At 41.6% G+C, this 25,745-nt stretch overlaps 1 protein-coding gene across 1 annotated transcript; it reads right to left on the bottom strand.

The window, feature by feature from the left end:
* Window positions 1–4: 4 nt before the first annotated feature.
* Window positions 5–24,882, bottom strand: LOC104163163 (uncharacterized protein C14orf80 homolog). Its single transcript, XM_009702068.1, has 4 exons — window positions 24,799–24,882; window positions 24,242–24,328; window positions 21,079–21,291; window positions 5–364 (listed from the first exon to the last, which is right to left on the bottom strand). The coding sequence occupies exons 1-4, from the start codon at window positions 24,880–24,882 to the stop codon at window positions 5–7; spliced, it is 744 nt and encodes a 247-aa protein (XP_009700370.1).
* Between the last annotated feature and the right edge of the window lie 863 nt (window positions 24,883–25,745).

Genomic DNA, 25,745 nt, shown 5'->3' with positions numbered 1-25,745 from the left:
CTCTTCAAGGGGAGATACAAATCACTCCATCCAACCCTTCCGCAATTTCATCCATCCTCTGCCTGCACTCTTCCCGCAGCTGCTTCAGCTCTCTCTCCAGGCTGGCCTCTCTCATCTGCAGTTCTCTGATCACCTCTGTAGCGCTGACAGCTGAAAAAGGCTCCTTGGATACAGACCTACCGAAGACCGTTTTGCTGGCAGGATGTTTGCTTCTGAACACCAGTCTGCACGAACCGTGCATTTTATTTTTTTTTGGAGCACAAAGATACCTAAGATCTAGCAGTTTTAGTTCAACACTTTCCTGTATCTTTCTAGCAGTGGCAGAGAACCCCTCCTTCTGTAGTTCTTCCTCTCTTGTTTTCACCTGTACAGAGAAGAAAAAAAAAGAGGGGGGGAACTATGGTAGGTTTCTCTGAAAAAATCCTCCCACCAGGAAACAACACAAAACTTATGTTTGGACTAGGATGTACCAAAGATTTACACTCTCAGTTGGCTCTCTAAGTGCATGGCAGTGAAAACTGAATTAAGCCAATGTGCTTTCTGTGAGGTACCAGCCTCAGTGACCAAAGCGCTGCCTGTAGTCATTTGTTTGCAGATTCACAGTCTACTAGCCGATGAGTAATACAGAAGGGCTCCACACGCTTCCCTCTTACCGAGGAGTGGGTTGTTTGACTTCAGAGCAAAACACAACACACAGTGCAAAAAGGGAGAACCAGCGGAGTGACCTTCTTCACCGTCGTGCTTCAAGTCACCACATTGTCATAACAGATTAATTATCTCATGACTAACACTATTATTTCAGTTTGCAAATGCTTTCTGTACTTAGCAATGCTAAAAAGCACGGGTGACAACTGTAAGTTAGAAATCCATTAATTCTCAGTTCTCATTATGGGGTAACAAACAGGAAAAGGAAAATAATGGAGCAGAGACAAAGAAGTAGAGGCTAAGACCAAAACGAGTACTAGGCAGCACACTTTCACTGAAGATAGTGCCCAATAAAACAAAGCTTTTTTTGTGACAGAATCACAGTCCAGATGATAAAAGCAATTGTATATACTGGGATTTCTCCAAAGCATTTGATTTAATGTTCTCTAGCAATTTGATTTGAAGAACTTGTAAGATGGTAATTGCCTTGCCAGTTTTACTAGTGGATTGAACATTCATTCAGTGACTCATCTCAAAACGTAGTTGTCAGCAGGGAAACATCCATAAGAAGAGGTACCCTGTGAAGGCCTTCAGGGAAACAGTTCTTGGTTCAATGGCATCTTCTGTTTCTGCTACGGCAACAAGCTGCCAATCAGCTCAGCCAAAAAGCAGCGAAGTTTCAGAAAAGCAATGCTGCCTCTGCAACCTGCACAAATCCCAGAATTCTCCTGGAACTTGTGTGCAGCTCTGGAGTTCACGCTTCAAAAAACCACAGGGAAAAAGAGTAGGAGCCAAAGGCAGGTCACCCAACAACTCACAGCCCCGAAAGCAAGCCTTATAGTATGAAACTTCAAGAGCTCAAACTATTCCATTCATGGAGGCAGATATATAATTTGGATTAGATGCTAAAAGAAAGTGGAAAAGAAAGTGGTGAGAGACCAGACATTGCTGACAAAGCCGTAAGAAGATCAAATGGATGAAAATTTGAGTTAGACATTCAGCTTCAGAGTAAGACATTGTTTCCTACTGTGAGGCTAATGAACCATGAAATGCTTCATTGCAGCTCCAGGGACGAATCCTTTGGCCAAAGCTCAGCTCAGGTCAAGCTCTGTGCTAATGATAGCCCCTTCCAGCCTTGAAACTGCTCTGCAAGCCCTCCCTTCCCTGCCCACGGGTAAAGCTCAACAACTCCTTGGGGTTTTAAATCTGCAGATCTGCATTAAGATATTGGTATCTCACATATTAGGGCTTTGACAAGTTCCTCAAAGTCAGGGATATTTTGGCATTTCTCTGAAGTACCAGAGAACGGTCAGAGCTCAAAGCAGCACGAGCTGAAGGACAAGAGTCCCAAGGTAGCGATGCCCTCCCTGCCTTTGCAACTGTCAAGCTACAACTGCTCAGGGTCAAACCAGCTGGTATATCTGGAGAAAAAAGGATTTTTTTTTTTTTTCCAATCGATCAGTAGGGAGGGTTTCACTACTGAAACCAATTCAGAAGCTTAGGACATACAGGGGATGAGACTACGTTCTCTTACGGTATGAAACACTGCAGGCACAAGGGCTGCAGTCACAGTTAAATTTCCCCACTGTCAGCAACTTCACCAGGGTTTCACTCACTTATACCACATCTTTCATCAGAGTATCTTCAAGAGTTTTGCAGCCAAGTAATTAATCTTCTCCATAGTCTTCTGATGGTTATTCTCCACCCCCCCCAAAAGATTAAGAAATTCAATCAAATCAGAAAAGGAGTAAACTTCTCTGAATTTTTCCTAACACATTAAAGGCTTTAATCGATGCAGAACTACCTGTTAAAGGAGACCTCTGTTGTTTAAGGCATTGAATAGAGAGATGGAGCCAAGAGAAGTCTATCTTTGCCCTTGTACAAGAACCAAGGGTCCCTCTTTATCATAATCCCCAGGGAATCCCAGGACATCTCTTGCTGTTCGCTAAAATAATATCCGAGGTCCAATTCTCTAACACTAATTTAGAAGAAACAAAACTGAAAAAATAAATTCAATGTTATCTTGTCTCCCTGGTGCCAATGAATAAATGGAAAACGATGTTTGCACAAAGTGGATTTGACACTGGAATCCAGCATGGGAAAAATTCCCCATTACTTACAAAGAACAAAACCACTCAGCAAATAGAGCCCACAAAATGTTATTTATTTTTTGCATTAAACTCAGGCAGAATACTAGTAGGGCTGTATAAAAGTATTCCTAATGAAACATAGGTTTTCATACTCTCCACCAGCCAAAATTGGAGAATTTTATTATCCATTGTGCAAGGCGCATGATGGAAGAGCATGCTCCTCTCAGCGCTAAGTGCATTGAGTTCTAAGTCATAGCAATAGCAGGAATAGGAATTAGTATACTGAAGCAGGAGCAGCTGTAAGGACAAGGACAACAGCCCTACAGTTAGGCAGTCAGGGAAGCAAAGTATAAAAAATTCTGACATCCGAGTATCAGAAGGGCACTGCATATGTTATCTTCTGTAAAGAGGACCAGTATTTCCTGGAACAACATTATATAAATTTAACAGGGGAAATTTTCAAAATAATGAATATGAAATAAAGGAACAAGTTTAGAAAAGCACTATTTATTTCGTATCAGCACAATCTGGAGTTGGAAAGCTAGCTCGAGTTCTTTTTTTGCACTGTTCTTTCTGGGAAGCTCTATATGTTTGTCCACAAATACTCTTGTTGCAGTTACTTGAATGCAATAGCCAAAAATCTCTGAGGGCTACCTTCAAGTAATATTCTTTACTCTTCACATCCTGAATGTTTGTGAAAATACTCAACAATCTCCTCCTGTACAGTTTAATGATGCTCTTTAACATCTTGCTGTCTCCCATTAGTCAGCACACAATGATTATTCTACACTGCAAAACAATCTCAGCAGACCACTTTGTATTAAACAAACATACTGTAAAAGATTAGGAGCCTCAGCATCTTCTGCCTGCCCGTCTCCATCCCACAGCTCTGCCTTTCAGTCTCAATCTACCAGCTGGAAGTTGAATACCCAATTAGGTATGTAGTGCTGCCTGACAACTGCTGCACATCCTCTCCAAATTAAAACAACCTGATAATCATCGGCTCCACTTCTACAGAACCAACCTCATCCCAAGGGGACCCGGTGCCTTTTGAGAAAAGCCATGCCAAACATAGAGGGAATCTGCTGATGAGGAATCAGCATCTTTGAACTGACTCAGGTCCCGCTCTGCAGCGAGTACCATTCTTGTTAGCTGTTCACAACAGCAGAAGAGAGCAGTCACTCGCAGACACTGTAACTGAGTCCATGGAAGTGTGCTGTCCCTCTGTGCACTCCAGGGGCAACGTACCCTACCAGGTTTCACACTCCCAAAACCATGATAAGCTAGCAGGAACCTCCCATGGCATGCGAGTGTACTCATCAGCCCTGCAAGGGCTGCAGGTGGGCAGATGCCATGAGTGTACACCAAGGCAAGTACTCCTGCTGGGTTACTTGTAGCTCTTCACCTCACCATGTCACCGACGGCCGTTTGGGACAGGACAGTGGCCAAACTGCCCTCAGTGCTCCTAGATGATTCCCTTTAAAATAACCTAAGTCTTCCAAAGGACCACCGTAGGTTTTCAAAAGCTATCAAAAACTAAAACCTAAAGGGAAATAATTTTCATGTTCTAAGGAGAAGCCAACAAGCTAGCGCAGTTGCAGATCTCGGATCACAGCCCAAAAAGGGACTGAAGTGACAGACAGCCTGTGCTGCCCTTCCCAAACCTCACACAGTGCAAAGGGTTGTGGTGTGCCCAGACACTGCTGGCAGATTCACACGCAGGAATATGCAAAGGAATAAGCACTAGAATAAAAGAGATCTCTTCAACATCGGCTGGAGGGCAGGCAGAGACAGGTGGCCTCCGGTTCCTGACGTGGTGGAATTAGGCCAGGTGGGACATCCATCAAGTGTGGAAAGGGCTTCCCATCTCCCCAGGGACAGCACCATGACTGACACTCTGTTTCCAAAAATGTTCAGGCTGAGGTCTGACTGAGGAAAATGGCCAAGCTAAAACAGAAGAGGGTAGGCCCAGTCCAGAGTTAGAAAGGGGCAGTGAGGTGAGGCACATCCAAAAAACAGGCTGAGCAGGCAGCTTGTCTCAGTCCCCACCATGGTGGATCAACGTACGCACTGATGCACAGGAGAGACGTCAAGCCTGCAAACACCTGCACACTTTATTAACTTGCCCTGCATTTCCTCATCCCTACTTTCTCTGAAATTTCTTCTAACCTAAGATACTACTGACTGTCCTTTTCATCCAGACAGCTATCTTAGCTATTTTCAGTCCTGGAAATCTTCTGGCTTTGAATAAATTTTATAGCAATGAGTTCTGCGGGCTAATCACGGAAAAGGCAGCGTGTTGCACATTTTAAATAAGCTGCCTTCCAGTTTCTTTGTATTTTCCACTGTTTTGAGGCCAGAACAGTAATATCCAGATTCGCCTCCTCTGGACTTGTGCTAATTTGTCATGTGGACAGTCCCAGTCTTTCAGTTGCTCATCTTGTGCAGGTCTACTTCTATCAGCTGCTTAGATGACCTACACATTTAGCTCATTTGATCTCTCCTCAAAGAGGAGACCCTCCAGCCCTTCACAGTTACTGCTGTGGTTTCCTCGGCTCCCTCACGTTTGCCTGCATCTTGCTTGTAGTGAGTTTCCCAGAGCTTTGTCTCATTCTGCGTGGCTCGGAAACATCCCCGAGAGGCTGATCTGTCTCAGAGTTTTAACAGCTCACTAAAAGTGCAGTAAAAATTACGCACAAAATGGTTCTTTTTCTGCTAAGAAGCAAGCTGGATGTGAACTTATTTGGAGAGAATTTTACCAACATGCAAGACATCCCAAACAGATGCTAAGAGATCTAGATAACCACATCACATTATTAAAATAATTTCCAGTAATGACCTAACAAAAGTGACAATCTTCCAAATGCTGGAAGTCAACATTTCAGCTTGTTAAAACTTCACGTGGCAACCTGAAAACCTCAGAAAGCAAATGAACCCTCTGCCTCCCAATTACATACTTGAAGGAAGCCACTAGCTAGACATGAAGATTAAAATGCAGCAGCAATGAAAGGTCCAAACACCTGTTTCGAGGAAGAGAAGGGGGGTAGGCATTGGAGCATTTCCATTTTATGATCACGTTGCTGCCAGCTTCGAGGAAGGAGAAACAAACCAAATTGTTGGAGCTCCTTTTGAACTGGATGATAAAGACCAGAATCATTATTTTTAAATAGCAATCTCTTCAAATTATTCTAGAAGTTGTGCAGAAATGGCTATAATAACGGTATTGTTCAGAAAAACAAACTGCACAAGCCTAGAAATGGCACGTTTTCTGCCTCCAGTCCTATCTGTCCACTCATTCTCTCTCATATTTCTCACATGAATAGGGAGAAGACCCCATATGCATACAGCATGAAATACAAATTATTCTTGCCATTCTGTACAGATACTACAAGCCGCGATGCCTGTCTTTGCTGGAAAACACAGTGCAGCCTGCTCCTTTGTGCTCTGAGTCACAAGGAACAAACAGAAAAATCTCAGATGTTGTCTTTTTGGGTTGAGGAGTGAAAGGAAATTAGGAAATATACATGGATACAAAATCCAAGTCACTAAGTCATCTTTGCTATCAAGGCATAATCACCCAACACCTTCCACAAACTCATCTAGCTCCTCTGAAAACACCAAGCATTTGACTTGCACAATTTTTTATTCCTAAAGGAAGTTCATTTCCAAGCTTTATTTCAAAGCTATCAGATCTAAGATGGCCCCTTGTACCTGGGGAGTTGAAAAGGGTGAAGTGAAACATTACACATTTGGAAATATAGGATTAATGAGGGGCCAGACTGCAGAAAGAGAGAAGACTTTGCCAGGCCAGCCAGTGCACTCACCTGCCTGGCTCCGAACAGCTCCCCAGCACATCGCAATATCCCAAGCACAAGCACCAAGAGATGTTCCCCAGCTTAAAGGAGCTGCCCAGAGCTCTCAGTCTCCATGTATACTGAGCAGACTCTCATTCAACAGACAAGCATCAATTATAGATACAGATCTATAAGTAGGAAATGAAAGCGGGATAAGCACGGAGATACTGGGATCGCTCAGAGACTTCTGGCATGGATGCCGCGTAGAAATCCTGACAGCTGAGTGCTGGAAACCCGGCATGGCAAATTAAGGCTAGTTTAGGAGTTTTTAGTTTCCAGACCGGAATCCAGATCAGTCCCGAGGCCGAACCTTACAAATACCTGTCTTTAATCAGTACAAACCTGAATAACACTTTATAAATTATCACTATTTATACCTTTCACTGTCTTACAGTTTATGTCTAGTGTTTATTCCACCACCACCCCCTCCCATCCCCCGAGAAAAACCTTGCAGAACTGCAATCCCAGCTGACAGTCTGTCTGGGATACAGATAGATAAGGATTTGCAGGATAGAGAAGGATTTGCAGACTACTTTTAAGAAAGTCCTCCTTGTCGGCCCTGAAAAAAGAGCACCACATGCAAAAGGAAAGAGAGCAAAAGGAAATAATAAGCAAAAGTATCAATAACATAGAAGGGTGAAGAGCAGAGTCCACTATAAGCATAGCAGAAAGAAAAGTATTAAGTAAAAGTGGAATACAGTAAAAATAGTCACAGGGATCCCACAATTCCCACCCACAACCTCTTTGTGCTCCTATACAAGAATTTCCTGGCTATACAATATGCATTCTGCACCTTGCTACACACAGAGCAGCGCTGAAAAACACACATCACGGTCTGTCTGTGAAAGAAGATGCCCGAGCAGAGTTCGTCTCAAATGTCACAAGACATAGGAAGAACTGAACAAGCCAACACCGTTGCTCTCCATGTTTGTCTCTGTTTTCTGTACAGAACAGTTATGTACAACCCAAGTGTCTTGTGTGCTTGTCTGTCCCCAAAGGCATAAAAATAAACCCTTTTTCACTCATAAGTAGGGCAAGGGCTTTACACTTCTTTAACAATAAACAAATAATAATTTGACTATGCGGTCAGTTTCTTTTAACAAAGATGTTTGGGGTTGGTTTTTTTTTTTTTTTTTGAACAATCGTGGTTAAGTGTATGACAAATGCTTTCCTTCCTCAGCTATAGACAGTGATCTATTCAGCCTCAGAGAAGCACAGAAAGGCATTATTTCAAGGGACACTGTGAATGCATAAGAGATGAAAAAATCAAACCCTGCAGCTCCTGCTTCTGGGAAAAATTATGGAGTGGGGCAGGGCAACAGTACCCTGCAGAGACTATGAAGCTCAAACATTTGCTGAACAGTGACTTCCAAGAAAATCAGACCCCCAACCTTCAGATAAACATCTAAAGGCATTTGCTGCTTATACAAAAAAAAACCAACCCAGAACTTATGAGTTAAAGCAAAAGCAGTATCTGCAATCAGCTGTTCTGGAAACACTACAGAGCAAGCAGGTGTTTTACTATTAAAAAAAAAAAACCTTACTGAAATTCATGTCTTATAGTGACTTGCCCAAATGTAATTTCGAACCTCTAAGAAAGTTACAGAGTTAGTACCTGCAGCTCTATAAAACTTGTCTCATTGAATCAAGCTTCTTTGCTGTAAGCTTTCAAGGTTTTTAATTTTCTGCAGCAATTTCTACACATTGAAGAGTAACCAGTTAAAAATGCTGGAAACCATCATTTTCTATTTTAATAGCTGAACACTTCCCACACTGTCCTGCCTAAATGAGGTTTCTTTCTCCTTGTGAGATCCTTGATTATACACAAAGAGAGTTGATGTTCTTCTGAAATAGCCCATTTAATACCAATGCTCATGCATTTATGGATTTAAAGTCATAATAAACTGTTTGATCAGTCTAACCTACCACAAAGCACAGGCTACAGTAGCTCACCTAGTAATTTCTGCTATCTTCTACTACATTTTGGAAAGCTACAGGGTCTCTTCTAGAAACATACACTTCTGTCTTTTTAAACACAGCTTCCAGCAGAACAAGAAACTACCCTGTCACTGTGTTATCTCAGCAGTGAAATACATTTATGGTTAAAAGTATGCCTCTTTTCAGTGAGTTCCGCTTCAGCCACTGGGTCTTCCTATACCACCTTTCATCTAAAGTCTTATACCCTCGAAACTCCACTTCTGTCTAAGAACTTGCACATGATATCCAGCTATACCTTTGCCTTGGTTAAATTACACTTTTCTCACCTCTCAAAAAGACAGACCAAATAATTCTTCTATTACCCCTCCTTTAATCCTTTCTAACCTTTCAACCATTTCCCAACTGTGATGGTGGTATAAGTGGGGCCAACACATTTCATTAAGCGCTGAATTGTGATCTATATCTTATCCATCATTTAATGACCAGTAGCAGACAGCAACACTTAGCTGCCAATAACCTAACAACTTTTCCATGAACCATTACCATTACCTTCTATTTCATAAGGCCATGAAATGGAAAGGTTTGCACATATCCAAAACCTGATGCTGTAGGCAGATCAAACTGGTTTGAGGTACCTGCATGCGTATTTCTTCCTAAACCCAAACCCCAGCAACAGTAAGAAACTCAAAGAATTTCTTTTGGCCTAACAATAATTACAACAGCTAAAGCAAAATTTCACCTTAATGTAATTACCAATTTCTAACACTCATTATTAGTTCAGCAAGAGGAAAAGTCTTAGGCCTTTGGAATTGGTTGTGAATAAATGAAAGGGGCGATCCCAAAGTCGTATTAATGGGGACATTATTTGTATATTTTAGAAGGGTTGCAAAGCTGAGCTATAGCAACTGACAGAAGATGTAATTATACAAGCAGCTGCATTCCAAATTTTGCCCGGATTTGCAATTTCCTGCAATTAGAGAGGGATGTATACATCTCCATCTTATACATTTTAAAGCAAGACATTCACTATTCAAACACTAGCTCCCAGGCACACCTATGGTCCTTCCAAAACAAATTCACAGGGAAGCCACAGAGAGGCAACATACCTATTTAACCTAGCAATAGAAGGCCACCTTTTAACTGAGGGAGAAGAAACTAAAAATATAGTTTTAATACCAGGAATGCATGTAGCTGCATCTGACAAGAACAGCTACCACAGTCTGGCAGGGCACTGCTGCTCTGTGCTTCCTTTTATTACATATTGAATACTGCAAAGCACTTTGTAAGCCATCAGAACAACAGCCACTCTGTTCTCCAATGGAAAGCTTTTCGATGGCGAAGTAACACAGTAATGGAAAGTGAGAAGTTAATTAACGCATTTGAATGAGACAATTTCATAAAGAGGAGTGACCTGATCTTGTCTGAATGGATAACATTTTTGTTGGTTTTGTTTGGTTTGTTTTCAGGGCTTTTTTTGCTTTGTGGGGTTTTTTTGTGTGTGTGTGTTTGGTTTTGTGTGTGTGCGTTTTGGGGTTTTTTTTTGTGTTGTGTGTTTGTTTTTTTAAGAGAATCAAATGGGTTTGTATTTACACTCAGGTATCTAAATACCACATTGACTGGAGTCAGAAAAGTCAGTTTAGCTTAAGATAAAGGAAAGGATATTAAGATTTTGAAGGGTCTTTACCAGAAAAAAATGTACCTTCAAATATGCACATGAAACACAAAAGCACACGACTGTTAAAAGCACTGCCTGTTTGCTGAGCCTACAAATATCTGTCACACAGGCAAAGCAAAAGGGAAGTTAATTCTCTTAGGTCTAAAAGCCAACTGAACTCTGTGACTGCTGTGCAGTGAGCCTGTGTCAGCAGACTTGCTTACAGTAAGGGCTTCACCTAACTCTCCTCCTGCAATGGAGCTGTACCAGATCCTACCCTTGAAGAGATGCACAAAGAGGCAGTTGCTTCAAGGACAGCCTTTGGGTTGGATTGCTAAAGGACATACCTGAGGCAAACAGCCCAGAACGAAGGCAGCTATGCTGAAAGTCTCATGAGATATATCCTTCTTCCACAAAACTACAAGAAAGTTTCCTGTTGTATGGATATTTTCTGAACTCTCTGTTCCTGAGTTTTTGGCATAAGTAATTTGCTTTTCCAGTGGTTTACTTTTGAGAAGAACTGAACTCCAAAAAAAAATAGATGGGAGTCAAAAATGTAATGTGATTATTCTATTGCAGCAACTCTGTGGGCAGAACCAGCCAGGTACAAATCTTAAAATAATAAATGGTCTTCAAAGAAATCAGCCATTTCTGCATCACCTCCATTCAGCTAAAGAGGATGCCAGCACATGAAGCACCAGCGAGAGCATACAACAAGACGGCCAGAATCACTGTGCTCTGGAGCCAGGAGCTCACCTAAACCTTTTCAGCTGCTTCCCGAGAAGTTATGCAAGCCCATCACCCATTATGGTCCTGCTGCTCTCAGGAAGGTGGGACAGCTCCAGGCAGGAGCATCAAACTTGCAGATTCTTTACCATCAACTACAAGGAGACACAGTTCAGACTTGTGAAAGTCCCATATGCCACACAATTCTGAATGCACACCACAGGGAGTAAGAGATAAACACCTATTTCCTTCTCCAAATTATAAATCTTCAGCATTTTACAGCAATAAAAAAACCTCCATTCTAACAGCCCAGCCTTTTATAATGCATTTCTATTTAACTAGTTTTATCTCTAGACTTTTCAAAATCCTTGAATTCAATTAGAAGATCACACAAATTAGTGTCCTAATAGGGACATATTGGAAATATATGATATGAAAACCAGAGTATGTCAGTGTAAGTAATTTAGACACTTGCAAAAAGGCTGCAGTGCTACTTTGAAACAGACCCTGACAACTACAAATTACAAAGGAAGGCAACAGACAAGTATTGCTTCGTATAATAAATTGCTCACTTATTTTTCAATTTGTTCTTCCAAACTTTTATCTTAGGCAGCAGAGACAAACACTGACGATACGAGATATCATCTCAAATCTAAGTGACTTGCAGAGGCTTGGAGGGCCCCGCTTTAAGCAGAGCTTTATCACCGTGTAACACGAAAGTAGCCACTGTAAACACAGAGTGCTGCTTGTGACTTGCACTTCTCTATATTATCCTGCTTTGGGGGAATAGGACCTGAAACAAATTCAAGCAATGCAGTCCCTGTATATACAGCCAAAAAAAAAAAAAAAGGAGAGGAAGATATCACCACCTACTCATACAAATTTTCAGAAAAGGGTCTTTCTTATGCAAAAATTACAAGGAAAATTAAAACAAAACCAAAACACCCCCCACCACCACCCCCCGACCTTTAGGGAGTTTCTTCGCCCCCAAACCAGTTTGGTTCTCAGTTAGAAAATACTCCCTTGTGCCCTCCAGGGCCTTTGCATGACCGCTGCAGAACCTCCACCAGCACCCAACCCTGCAGCTCTTCTCTGTGCTTTTGGGGGAGGCAGGAGCAGTGCCTCCAGCTCACGCCAGCAACCCAGTCTATCCACAACTATGGCATGAGGCAAATTAACTTTAACTCCCAGGTGCAGATTTGTCTACATAAAATGTTTTCAGAGTTTCAGTGAAAAAGTAGACATTTTCTAAAGCCACTACTCTTAAAATGCATTCAGCAGTTTCTTGTATTAGCTCACAGTTTTGATGGCGAGTAGCAGCTGTAGGTGAATGTGAAGCTGTTTGAATGGCCATCGTGACTCTTGCAGCAAAGGCTGAGCCCTACAGCTAGCCTGCAAAGGGGAGTTAAAAAAAAAAACAATCAAACAGCTCTCAGAGCTTTGAGAGAGTCGATAAGACGAAGAGTTAAAAGTAGTGAGTTCTGAGCTCAGAAGTGTACTAAAGCTTTATTTAGATGCATTTCTGGCTGGGAAGAAGAGATGTGACAATATTAAATTACAGACTTACTTTTATGTCAGCTCTTCTACAAGCACAAGGGACAAAGACACAGAAATGAGTTGGATACTTTTTTCTCTTATGATCAAGTACCTTCCATTTCAGGGCAGATGACTGAGAGAACAAGGCTAAGGTTTTAAGAAAAAATCGAAACTTAAAGTTAAGCTTTGAATGCATGAATGCAAACAGACCTTCTAAAAGCACCTCTATCGAGGCACCTACAAACCAAGCAGTACTGCAAAGTACCCAAACGCTTGTAACTCCTGCTGTCAGATGGGGAACCCATCCCGACAGTCTGCCTGGGGCTGTAAAGCAAGCCAGACACCTCCTGGAAGTTACTGTCCCTAAAACCCACTCTGAAAGGTTCAGTAAAACACACTAATAGTGCTTCAGGTAGAGCTGCTCTAAAATACAGCCACTGGCTATGGTGTTTAATATGGCCTCTGTCAGCCAGAATTAGCTATGTCCCCAAGATGTTGCCCTTGTGGAGGACAACATTTGTGGCAGCAGCTCACCACTTGCAAGACAGTCTCAAAATCCAGCAAAACTTGTGGTCACACCCATCAAATCCCACCCATCAGCCTCAAAGATTTTCACATTCAAAAGATAAAGGTGGTGCTGGGACCTGCGATCTTAAATACCTTGTGCATCTCAGTCCTACAGGCGTTCCTAGTCTTCGTCCATGTTTTATCGTGTGTTTGAACCGTGACAACATAAGTACTACACTTATTTCTTAAAAATGCACTAAAACATTTACAGTGGCTACAAAACATGTTCTCTCATTGGAATGGGTTTTTTTAGAGTTTATTGTTAAATAAAGCTCATCTAAAATTTATTGGAGTATAATTCCTCAGCTGCATTTACTACATGTTTCATTGCCTTGGTCGGTATCCAACATCTTGGCAAATAATGCGAGTGAAATATTAACACTGGTTATTGATTATACTTTAACTGATCTTGTCACTTGAGCAAACATTCTGCATTTCAGCAAAGGAAGGGAAAACAGCATCTTTTGAGAAGCAAGAAAAACTTTCACCCACGCTTACTTCAAACCCCAGAGTTCTGCACACAAAACAGGAGACGGCACTCAAGTTTTTAATGTTTCTCTCTTCCCTAAGGAGCTGGAGTCTTTTAGAATACATAAGCCCCATGAAAAATGTCAGGCTAGGTAATTTATTTTCAGTTACAGTTTTTGTGTGTGTTTGAAATCCATTTGCTGATTTAGCAACTGGTACATACAGTCTCTTTGCCTCTCACACAGTTCAGCACTCATTCAGCAATCTACACAGCAAGTTGCATCTGCAAATGAAGAATATATATTTATCTTTTTCATCTCTTTGTATGCTGCAAGCTTAACATTGACTACTCAAGTCTGACCAACCTGCACAGAGTTCTCAGAAACAAGCAAGATTCTTTCAAAAATCTCCCAGCTCTGCTTATCTGCAGTAACTTTCCATGTGCATGCCAGCCTTAAACCAAGCTAACTAGGGGCTTCAGATCTAACGCAAATGTGAGATCCTGCCATTAAGAGGAGAACCGATGCAGAGAGATGGCTTCTTTCCTCCCTCCAACACAAGAGAGAGCACACTGCCCTCCAGGAACAATCACTTGGATCCCCACGGGCACTTCCCAGAAGCAAACAGCCTCAGATCTCCTGCTACGAGTGTTGATGAGTGACAAATAAACCAATGTAAGAAAATAAATGAGCAAAAAGTGAATACAAACATTAGGACCTTACTTCCTACTGTTTACAGCAGAGCCATGCTTTCTAATAACCTAAATCTGCTAATACTGTGGCAATTCCATCAGCAGCAAATTTAATCCCACATTTAACTAAGTAAGAACTACACATAAAAGCCATTAGCCATCCTCCTGCCCACATCCTCCATTGCTCCCTTTGATGGATGTTTCTGTTGATCTCTCTGGGTTTCCTCCCCCTACTCAGGCATCTGGGCCCAGCCAACCATGCATTTCCAAAACCTGCTCTTGTAGCCCTGCTAGTTCTTCAATTTCCTTTTGCATGAAAAGCTCCACTGACAGCTGCTCGGCACTCCAGATGGAGGTTTGCAAATACAAAGTGGAGCACAGAAACGCTCTGGGATCGGGGAAGGGGCAGGCGAAGGGAATGTGCTGACTGAGGAAATAACTCCGGCAATGAACCATTCCCTACCACTCCTCCACTTCCTACACCCCAGACAGCCTGGATAATTAACTACTGGCTACGCTAACATCTTCATATTAGCAGAAAGCCCAGAGAACTAGAATAAACAGCAGAAATAGCAAAGATGCAATGTGAACTGTTTACTTTAAAAAAACAAACAAACAAACAACTTTTGACAAGCCTTCAGAGAGTTCTCCGGTGAGGGCTCAGCTGTCCCTTTGCCACAAGTGCGGGGTTTAAGGCAGCAGAAACATAACCCGGCCCCACAGCAGTGCAGGAGGGAACACAGCACACCAGGAGCCCCTCCAACCCCCACCAGTGCTCCTCGCCATTCACATGGTGGAGAAAATAATGACACTTTATACTTCCCTCACCCACATACATACACTGCACGTGCCTTCGTTTTCATGCAGGTTAGCCACACACACAGCATCACCACCAAGCACTAGCAGTGGTTACTGGAGTACCCACAGCTCCTCATGCCCCCTTCGAATTCATTATCAGGCATATAGAAAAACTTCAGAAGAGCACTTTAGTAGATAAAATTCAACTCAATCTCAATAAGAAAAAACAAAAAAATCCAACCAAAACCAGAAGGATGTAGGACTGTTTCAACATCAGCTTCTGGAGCTGCTTCCCTATTTCAAATAGTTAATCCTTAAAGCGCATCAAAACGCATTCAGACTTTTATAAATGTAAGATCCTTAGGAAAAATATCTCCTTTTATTAGACTCCACAAGGTCTCCAGCAGTGTGCTGTGATGAGCTGGCAGTGGCAAAAAGTTTGAGGGCATCACAGAACTCGTGGGATGGAGAGAAAGCCTCTCTGTGTTTCAGCCCCCCCCATCCCCACTTGATGGGGTGTCCCAGACCATTCTGGTCACCACCACAGACCCCTCCTGCACCTCCCCTCTCCCCAGCAAGAGAAAACAAAACATCCCTGTCCCGTACAGTCCCTCCCCAACACACGATGAATGCAAAGGGCATCTCTTTCGAAATGGGCAGCCCTGCATCCTCCCATCCCTAGCAAGGCTGTGAGTGCCACAGTTTGGGAAGGTTAAGGGTCACAGAACAGAAGGGGAGGCAACTGATCAGGAGAAAAAAAACAGAACCAAAGACAAAAGGCAGGTTTCAGCGTGCTCTTCCACTGTCATTAAGGAGGTCTGATAGAGGCCAGGGATTACAACCTCTTAAAGTCTCAGCTCTAGGTACTTGGGCACAACATGAGCCAAGCATGCCAGCACAGCCACAAGTATTTCTGGAGAGGACTGCAGCATGGAAAGAGCACGTTTAAGCTCAGATTAATGGCTCTAAGTCTTTCTGTGCCCTGTTTCAGAGGTACATGCATGAGCAAGCTCCATCCCAAAGGAGTTTGACTTGCTTTTAAACATGAGTGAACACAGGATCCCAATATCCCAAGTTTCAATAAAAGTTCAGTATGGTGTGAGCATTTATGTGATGAAAACTGAAACAATCATCATTTGGAGTCAAATACTCTGCATTCCAGCTTGTGGATGCCAAGTGTTTAACACAGACTGAAATCAAATCCCCCTCTCAAACAGAGGAGTAGATAACATGAAATATTCAGAAAGGAAAAAGCAAACAAACAAGTTCTCTTCTGGAATTAGGAGATTTCTTCTTTTATAGTTAAGTTGGTTTCTAAGAAAAGAAACATTTTTAAAGCTTACCTATTTCACTCAACTTTATCATTTACAAATCCTCAAAATGTCACCAAAGAAATTACAATTATTTGCCTAGTACTGTATGGAAAAGAAGAACGCTAACAATAAGAAAGGCCCATATTCAGATCACGTCTCTGTCATATGCCTTTCCTCCTCCAAGACACTGAACACATTGCTGCCTAGAGATGGATATCAGTTTAAAATGTCATATTAATCAGGATTTCACAAATCACCCAAATCCCATGGCAACGTTCAAGTGTCTTCTCATGAATGTCCCTGAAAAGGGAAACAGTTTCAGGGTCATCCCAAGCACATAACCAAAGAAAGAGCTGAGGGTTGACAGAAACAAACAAAAGAAAATAAGGAAACAAACAAAGAAACAAACGAAAGAAAATAATGAAAACAACTTTCTTAATTTTAAAATATTTAAGATCAATAGTTTAACTGCCAGAATCACAGTGTACAAATGATCAAACTTGCAACAAATAGACACATTGCCCCTGAAACCACATCCTGAATAATAAGCAGTTGTGTTTAGTGGTGCAAACCAGACATCATGGCACAGCAATGACTTTAAGACACCTGAAATACCTCTACATAGTCCAAAACCAATCAGTCACAGGCTTGCATAAGTGAAAGAGACTTCAACAGGTTTTTAAGCCCAACCCACAGTCTTAGAACTCCTCTTCAGCCACCCCTGACAGGTATTTGCATAACCTGGTTTGGGCAGGGTCCAAGAATGGAGCCTTCACAGCTCATGAGACAACCAACTCCAACATTTCTCTGTCCCAGGCATTAGGCATTTTTTTCCTTAGTATCTAGTTACAATATCTGTGTTGCAATTTACACACATTCTTGTTCCTTTCACAGACATTGCGGGGGGGGGGGGGACGGACAAAACCAAAAAAACCCACAAAAATGCCAAAAAAGCAAAAAGAAAAAACCAAAAACCAACCAAACCCAAAAAAAACACCTCAAAAAAACCCAAAAAACGATTCCCCCACAGAAAATTTCTTCATATTCAAAGAATCATATACCTCACCTTAGTCTTTCCACTTTTAACATAAAGACCTTCAAAGACCTTAAGTTCCAGAGTTAGGATGATTTTCGTTTTTGTCTTCTGGACTCTCCTCAATTTCTCTCCTGAATTGTGACGCTCAAAACTGGATGTAAAGAAAGAGCAACTGTATCTTGTTATATCAAAGTTCCATCGAACCCAGCACTGTCTCCAATAGTCTTCAATAGCAAATGCTAGGGAATAAGATTAGGACTAGACAAATATGTAACAATACCTCACTGGAAGATACAACCACTGGAAGATACTAACCTCCACTAGCTTGCAACTGAAGGACTTTCCTGACCAGAGAATACTTTCCATATTTCTTGCTTAACAATGATTTTTTTCTTCATTAATTTGTCCAGTAATTCCCTCCAGGTTCACCAATCATGAAAACCAAGGAGCATCAGAAGAACGGTAAAAAAATGTTTCCTCCAGTTCCAGTGTGAGACCCCTCTTCATTCTCTCCTCTTCTAGTGCAAGGAGCCCTAGCCTAGGTAAACTTCCTGCAGAGAAACCCTTTCACAACTTGGGTCGTCATCGCTGCTTCCCCTCCCTGTGCCTTTTCAGCTAAACTTTTTTTTTTTTTTTTTTGAGTTAAGACTGGGACCAGAATTGCACATGGCATTCCAGGAACGGATGGGAATATTTTAAGTTTTGCTGCCTTCTGCTTTTGTAACAATTCCTAGGATTCCGTTTACCATTTCTGGCCCCTGCCATTTCCACAGAACCATCATTATAACACCAAGAGCTCATTCACGTACCATGACAGTCAGATCAGAAAAAACACATGTAAAATTATGATTCTCCATTCAGATGCACTTTGTTAGATTTACCTCCGTCCAATTTTATCTGACATTTTACCACTAGAGTGCTCAGTAGAAGGACCCTCAACACTGCTGTCGTCCTTCAGGTGCTCTCAGGGATTTAGTCTCATCTCTCAACTTGGGCACCTCGCTGTGCACCTCCTTTCTCAGAGCAGTTACAGACACACTGAGCAGCACGGGCCTGCGAGGCTCCACCAGTGACTGCCTCCGCAAACTGATCACAGCCGCCTCCTCCCCACTCCCTGCTCTGCTGTTTGCTCACGGGTAAGAGGAAAGACAGTCACGTGGGCAGTTTATTTTTATTGAGAATCTTTTCAGAGACTTTACCAAATGCCATTTGTAAATGCAATTAAACTACGTCAATCCAACCTCCCCTTGCCCACATGCTCACTGGTCCCTTCAAAGAGGTCCAACAGATTTTTAGATTCATGATTCCTCTCTGCAAAAACCGTGCTGTCTCTTCCCCAGTATATCACGTTTAATCATGTGCCCTCAATTCTGTTCTTCAGAACAGTTTCCACTCAGTTGCCTGGCATAGACATCAGGCCTACTGGTAACAACCGACATAATTACTCTGTGGATTATCATGTTTTTTGTGAAGTACGAGGTAGCGGGCGCAAGAGCTATAATAAACTGTACTGTCCCTCAGCCTGGCATGCCTGTAAGAGCCAAGATAATTTCCAGATGTCTCAGTGTTGCAAGATACAAAGTCAGAGATAATGACCGCTTTAGCTACCGCTATATCTTCTCTTTGTCTGACTAAAAAAATAATATAGAAGAAAAGATTTGATAAGCTTATTTCTCCAGGGAAAAGACTGAAGGGGGCAGAAACATACAATTGATAGAGGAGCCTGCATTCAGCAAGCATCCTGACTATGGGGAAAAAAGAAGACTACAGGCAGAAAGCATCACAGAAGCAGCAACACTATTCAAACGAAGGGTTGATATAAAGAGGATTGATGGAGAGTCATCTGACCCCCAGCATTCCAAAAAAAGCTGTCATGTAGCGTTACAAAACAATTCTGTTCCAGGGCATGCAGAAGAGGAGGCACTTTCAATAAACCATCCTTTTAATAACACACTTAAGATGCATTCTGTTTGTTACCCATAGTCATAAACTCATATGACATTCACTGAATCTCAGAAACACTGGAACTTGACCGACCATCATTCAAATCCGATCAGTGCATCTATTTCAAAGTACAATGAAGAATTCATCAGTTAATCTTTTTTGGACTTAATTTCCAAATTTAAGCATAAAAAAATTTCAGTGTGATTATTATATAATATTTAACAGCATATATATTGTTATATACAAGAGTCATCAGAGTATATCTTGCTTTGGAAATCATGCCTTGGAAATTTTATTTTTAGAATTCAAGGTCTGAGTTGTCCTGTAACAGTCATGTCCATTTTGCCAAAAAACCAACCAAATCTGATGATGCTAGAGACCTGCCTAGTCCAGTACCCCATCACTGACAGTGACTGACAGCAAATGCCTAGAGAAGATGAAGATCAAAGCAAATATATGGAGATATTTCCTCAGAATATTCCCCCAGCCTGCAATGATTTGTACTCCTGCAACTTCCTAAGTTTGTAACTCGTATCTGTATATTTCATAAGCTTTGATGGATTTCATCTTCTAAGAATGTGTCCAACCGTTTTCGAATCCATGTACGCTGCTTATATCCACAGTGTCCTGTGGGAAGAAATTCCATACCCTGCATGAAGCAGCAGCTCCTCATGCCTGTCCCTGTCCAACTGATCCTAATTAGTTCCTTATCCTTACAGTGGAAAAGAATGATTAGCTCTCCACACACTTTTTCCATGCCAGACCCTTTTAAACTCTGGCAAATACCACTTGATCTGTTGACCTGCCACTTTTTATTTTGTCAGCTGATCTATAATCCTGTCTACCAACACTTCAATCTAAAAAAAAAAAAAAAAACAACAAATGAAAAACACCCATGCAAAAAAGCCCCTCTCCTGAGTTAATACAGACACAAAATAGTGATACAGCATTTTTGTTACTGCTCTTTCTGCCCCAACTGTTTCTTTCACTTTTTTCTCCATCCACAGGTTTCCTAGATTCTCTGGTATCCTCCTTTCCTCTTGATGCCTGAAAAGAATTACTAGTTTTTATGCCTGCATCTTCATCATATCTTCTCCTTGTGCCAGCATGTTGATAGTCAGATTCACCTGCTACATGTACATTAACAGCTCCTTTACTTATACTCCACCACCCCCTCCGGGTGCTCCCCAGTGTCTCCCCATCCCTGTGTCAGCGAATACCATGCTCACTTCCTTCGTGTCGCCTGCTTTTTTCCACAGCCAGCCTCCCACAGCCAGTCTGTTTTTCCACGAAACCTTGTGCTTAGACACTTCTCTCACTTCACAGGTTTCAAACCCTTCTTATTCCTTCTCCCATCAAACATTTCAAAGACTACTAACTCAGTGAAAGATGACAAGCTCTGGCCTCTCCCCCACCCCTTTCCCTGCAAATACCTACCTATATTTTTCTCACTATAACCATTACTGATGCTTTCAACCTGCTGCCTCTATCCCCTCCAGGGGGCTGCCATGATTTCCCCCTCTTCTCTTCTCTCCTCTGCAAACCCTATCCTTTGATGTCTTCCCTTCCAAAAGAACACTTACTTTATTTCAGCATGCTGCCTCTCTGGGACAGATGCCTACTTTGTGTTTGAAAGAGTACCTGGCATGCTGTGGGCATAAACAGACAAGTAACTATAGATCTGACATCGAGATTGCAGCAAGCTTGACACAGAGCAGCAACAGGGAGGCTGCCCTAGGATGGGCCGTTGTGAGACAGCTGAAAAACATAGGATCTTAAGAGTCACTAATGATCAAGAACACCACCCCAAAGCCTTACCTTCTCACACCACACAGCCCTTCGGTGAGTTATAAGCTTATGCAATTGGTCACGTAGAGTTGTTAGATCTCTGGATAATCTGTCAATTTGCCCAGTCAGACTGTCAGCCCAGGGGCAGCACAAGGTCACCTTCGGCAGCCTGCCTTTCTCTATGTGAACGTCCTGGGACTCGCACATAATTCCCTCTTCAGCCATATTATCTAACACAGTTTCCTAAAGGGAAAAAAATAAATCAGGAGCTGAAAGGGTTTCCCCCTCCACATCTTCCTGGTAATTCATAGCTAGGAATTCACTGCTCCCATCTCAGCATACAGTTGCTCCACAATTTCAGAGTTATTTTAAGACATAACCTCCTAAGTTCACTGTAACATATTTCTAAGTTAACAGAAAACTTATGTTGCTAACCTAGCTTATTTTAGAAAGCACTGCATACTGTGAGCTACTCTCCACTGCACTAAAGCATAAAGTAACACTCATGGGACAGAGATGATCATTACTGCAGAAGCTCTACATATGCCCCTTCCCCTCAGATTCCAAGGCTGGATGCACTTCTGAGGCTTTTTGCAACAAAGTGATGACCAGGAAGGAGGTACATGCTTACGCTGTTCAGGAGAGCCTCACCTCCGACGTGGCACAGTAAGCTGTAACACCCGTGGGATTCACCTGTACCCATGTAAAACTCTACAAGTTGAGGAACTCCAAGAGATCCCTGCTTCGGGCTGGTCAGGAGTTCTGTCAGCTCTACTTGACCATGACCACCTAGCTGGTTCTATAATTAATTCTGCAACTGCCTTCAGAAATAGCAACGGTTATCTGAAATACTCAGAAGAACATCAAGTACCTTCAGAGTCCTTGAAATGCATGCACCTATCCACCGGGGTGCACATACTATGTATAAACACACAGTTTTCAAGCCAGGGTAGCATAGCATAAGTAAAGGATCCATGCCTCCTCACTCAAGGAGTGTTAAATACTTATTTCTATATTGTTATCAAGACGACATTGAATAGGAGAGGCCATAATCTCTTTTAAGGACATAATTTGCATTCAAAATTATCTTTAGAAATTGGAGAAGTAATTTGAAAACAGTAGGAGGAAATTCAGCAGTTGAGCAGCATGGTCTATGCATGGGCAAAGAAAAACCAAATGCGTAATTACTGGCTCAGCAGCAACACTGCTGGAAGAGAAGTCAGAAAACCAGAAGTCACTAATGTCATACTGTTGAAGTCAGGTACCATTTTAGAAAGTATAAACGCAAGTCTCAGTGATCGAAAAGTGCTGACTGTAACACTGACATATGGGTGAGGCACCTGAAGTTAAAACACAGACAAACGAGAGAGAAAGTCCCATATGAGAGCAGCAACAACCATCAGAAGTCTGAACAACTGGCCTACAAGAAGACATTGAGAGAACCAGTTTTATTTAGCCTAGAAACGGGGACTGGGAAGGCAGTGACATGCTAACAGCTTTCACTTATATAAAAGGTGGCTATAAAGAGGATGGGAATTTATTTTCCCTCTCTTCTTTCTCTCTCTTCTCTGCAGGTAGGTTAAAAACTCTGGCTTAATTCACAGCAATTTTCAGGCTTGTACAAGGAAAAAACTTTGTAAGATAGCTAAGAAAGGCAAAAGACACCCTACAAAACCTCCTTTCTCAGCAAGCATCAGCACTGCAAAACTGGCATAAAGCAGCGCTGAGGCCAGCAGTTCATGCTGACCAAAGGCCCAGCTCATGACAAAGCAGACATGTTCTGGGCACCAACAGGCTAACAAACTGCAGGGAAATAAAACAAAGCTTTTTTGGTTTTGTTGGGTTTTTTGGTTTGGGTCTTTTTTTTTTTTAATTTGAAATTCATTAAATGACAGAATTTTAAAGTAACATTACTGCAGTCACTCCAGTTGCTGTAGTTACGTCATGCTCTGTCATGTTCCTGCCCACAACCATCAGGAAGATCTGGTAGTAGCTATGCCAGCATCATCCCATCCATCAGATCAGCAATGCAAAACACAAGTTAAGAGAGAAAAGAAAACTACTGCATCCTCAAAGCACATCTCACTCCCATACATCCTACAGCATCCAGGAACAACCACCGTCATCAGCAAAACAAAAGAAAAAGGCAAATTTGCCATTCAGCCTATAGAATAATTTAAAAGGATGTGCTAGTCAGGTGGTTTTTTTCGAAGTATTTATTTAGGACTTAACTCCAGGAAGCACACTAACACTCACAATACTCCCCACACTGTTCCAACATGTCAGAGACAAACGTTTTGGTGGATACACTGAAATGCCATAACACTTGCAGTAATATTTTGCCTGTTTGGAGCCAGGCTTATGCTGGTGTTGATGTTTTCCAAATAACCATAAGATGGTAGACATGTAAAGCAAAAATCATTGTAGAAGAGCAATTTGAATGGCTCTGCATTGGAAGTACTCCTCAAGACAGGTGAGGTAATTTTACACTTCCTTGCCTTTAGTGCAGAACAAGGCATACGGGCAATTAACAGTCAGATCACTGATTCTCAAAATTTTGTAAACTCATACAGTTAATGTGGTGCTCTAAAGAATTATTTTCAGCAACTGTGAATGGGTAAAAGTTGTAGAGAGAAGTGAGATGGATGGTACCGTTTACACTCACTGGAGAAATCGTAAGATGCACAGAAAAAGGTTTATTGATTTTCTTACGATCACTGAACACAGTTCAAGGGGAAATCGGCAATTCCAACACACTATTTAGCTGGGAAAAATGAAGTTGTTTTCAATATCAGCTGCTTGCAGATTTAGTTGTTCTCAAGTCTGCAATAAAGCTTAGAGGTCTTCTTCTGAAAAGCTATTTAATTTTAAGAAAATGTATGATTGCTATGTTTAAAAAACATTAAAGAGATGCAGATCAGACATTTTCATTTGTGTTAACTATTCGAAATTCTGCCACTCTGCCCTGCAATTCCTCAGCTTAGCTGAGTGAGTATCACTGAAGAAAACAGAGGGATGAAGGAGAACTAAGAGAACATTCCTTACTTTACACCAAAGCCTTTTTTCCTTTTTCTCAAGTGCTGTTGAACAGCTGGTTTGCAGCATTTGTTTTTGTGGGAAGGGGCCTTTGGAAGTGGCCAGCTATGTTAGAGTCAAGAAAGCTGCACCCTTCAAAACCAGTTTGATTCATTACCATCCACTGCCAATAAACTGGTTCCAGTTGCTTCCACTCCAGAAAGGCTTCTAATTGCTTGGTTTCAGACTCCAGAAGCTGTAATAGCTAGACAAAAGGAGACAAATCAGAGAAAAATCAGGTAACATCGGTCACTTGTGAACTAAATTAAATGTGCGTTTGGTCTGAAGTACAAAAAGAGTGTCGGTGGCACACAGGACAACACTGGGTTACTTTACAAGAACATTGCAAAATCACCTGCGGAAACGTGATGCGAAACACTTTTCCCAGCATCACTGATATTCCTCACCCCAAATGTACAAACACCATGAGCTTTAATATACATAAATGTGAGTTTCCATATTGTTCTTGAGGGATCAAAGAGCCATAATTCTGATATATTAAGGCCTGGATGCATGATCATCTTCAAATCTTCTATGCTTCTGGACTACCAAAGCTATGTTTCTCCTAGAGTATTTTTTTTCATCTGTCCATTCACTCACATTTATCAAGGCTCTAAGGTCTAAACACCTTCTTTTCTCCAGGCCACGTACAGCTTTCTGTCAGCCAAAACTTACACAGTTGGTCTTTGACTGCATCTCCTCATATTCAACAGTAATGAGCCCAATTGCGATATACAGGTATCTCCACAAGTGCAGCATATCCCCTTCCCATGCTGCTCACACACCTGTAGAAAACTCAGAACTCCAGTATCTCCAGATCTCTGATGCTCTGAGATAGCATGGAAGAACTCCCTCTAAAAATGTTATGTCTTTTATAAATTGTCTGATCTGCTGCATGAGGAATCCCTCTCTTTACCTGAGTGCACTTGAAGGACAGAGGTTATGTTCTAGCTATACGAATTACAAACTTTTCACAAATATATACAAAACACACATGTATGCTCACACATATATGGAGAAAGAGACATTCCAAGACTAAATATTTATATATCAGTAAAACAGAAGTTTTTGGAAAGAATGACAGATGAATAAATTAGGTATAAATCAGAGCTTACGACTTTAACAATTTCAATACTGGCCATATATTTGAAATGAACAATTTTAACACCAATCTGACGCCAAAGGCAACTTTTTAAGATGACACACAAACAGTATATGGTCTCAAAGAGAATGATAAGGACCAGATCAGTACCAGTTAAACCCACCTTACATAGACAACTATCTTCTCCTAGCTTTGTTGGGTTTAGTTACTTACTACATAACACACAATTTAAGCAACTGCAAAGCATGAGTTGACTTTGAAATTTTATTCTGCAGATGTAACTTGAAGATAAAGAAATCAAAGGAATGCACTTTGCAAGAGTAACTGCTGAAAATTATGAGCAGTTTGCTCTAAAGCACTGCTGGATCCAAAATACAATTATCACACATTTGTTCACACAACTGACACTTGGCATTACACTTAATGACTCTGCCAGTTTCAAGCTCAGCTGGTATATGAAAGGTGGAAGAATGGGTTTCTATCTCCTTTTTTCTTTTCTCCTTTTTTTTTCATAGGTGTA

This window comes from Cariama cristata, unplaced genomic scaffold (assembly GCF_000690535.1).
Source record: "Cariama cristata isolate BGI_N322 unplaced genomic scaffold, ASM69053v1 scaffold15396, whole genome shotgun sequence".
In the NCBI taxonomy this organism is placed as follows: Eukaryota; Metazoa; Chordata; class Aves; order Cariamiformes; family Cariamidae; genus Cariama; species Cariama cristata.
The sequence above is the reverse complement of the archived record's forward strand: the minus strand, read 5'-3'. Positions and strand labels throughout refer to the sequence as shown.

Excerpts from the sequence above, each read along its gene's own strand:
- LOC104163163 (XM_009702068.1), bottom strand. The coding sequence starts at position 24,882 with ATGCTGCACTTGTGGAGATACCTGTATATCGCAATTGGGCTCATTACT. Across the intron at positions 24,329-24,798 it reads TGCAGTCAAAGACCAACTGT|CTATTACAGCTTCTGGAGTC; the intron begins GTAAGTTTTGGC and ends CCTTTTGTCTAG. Across the intron at positions 365-21,078 it reads GGGCTGTGTGGTGTGAGAAG|GTGAAAACAAGAGAGGAAGA; the intron begins GTAAGGCTTTGG and ends TTCTCTGTACAG.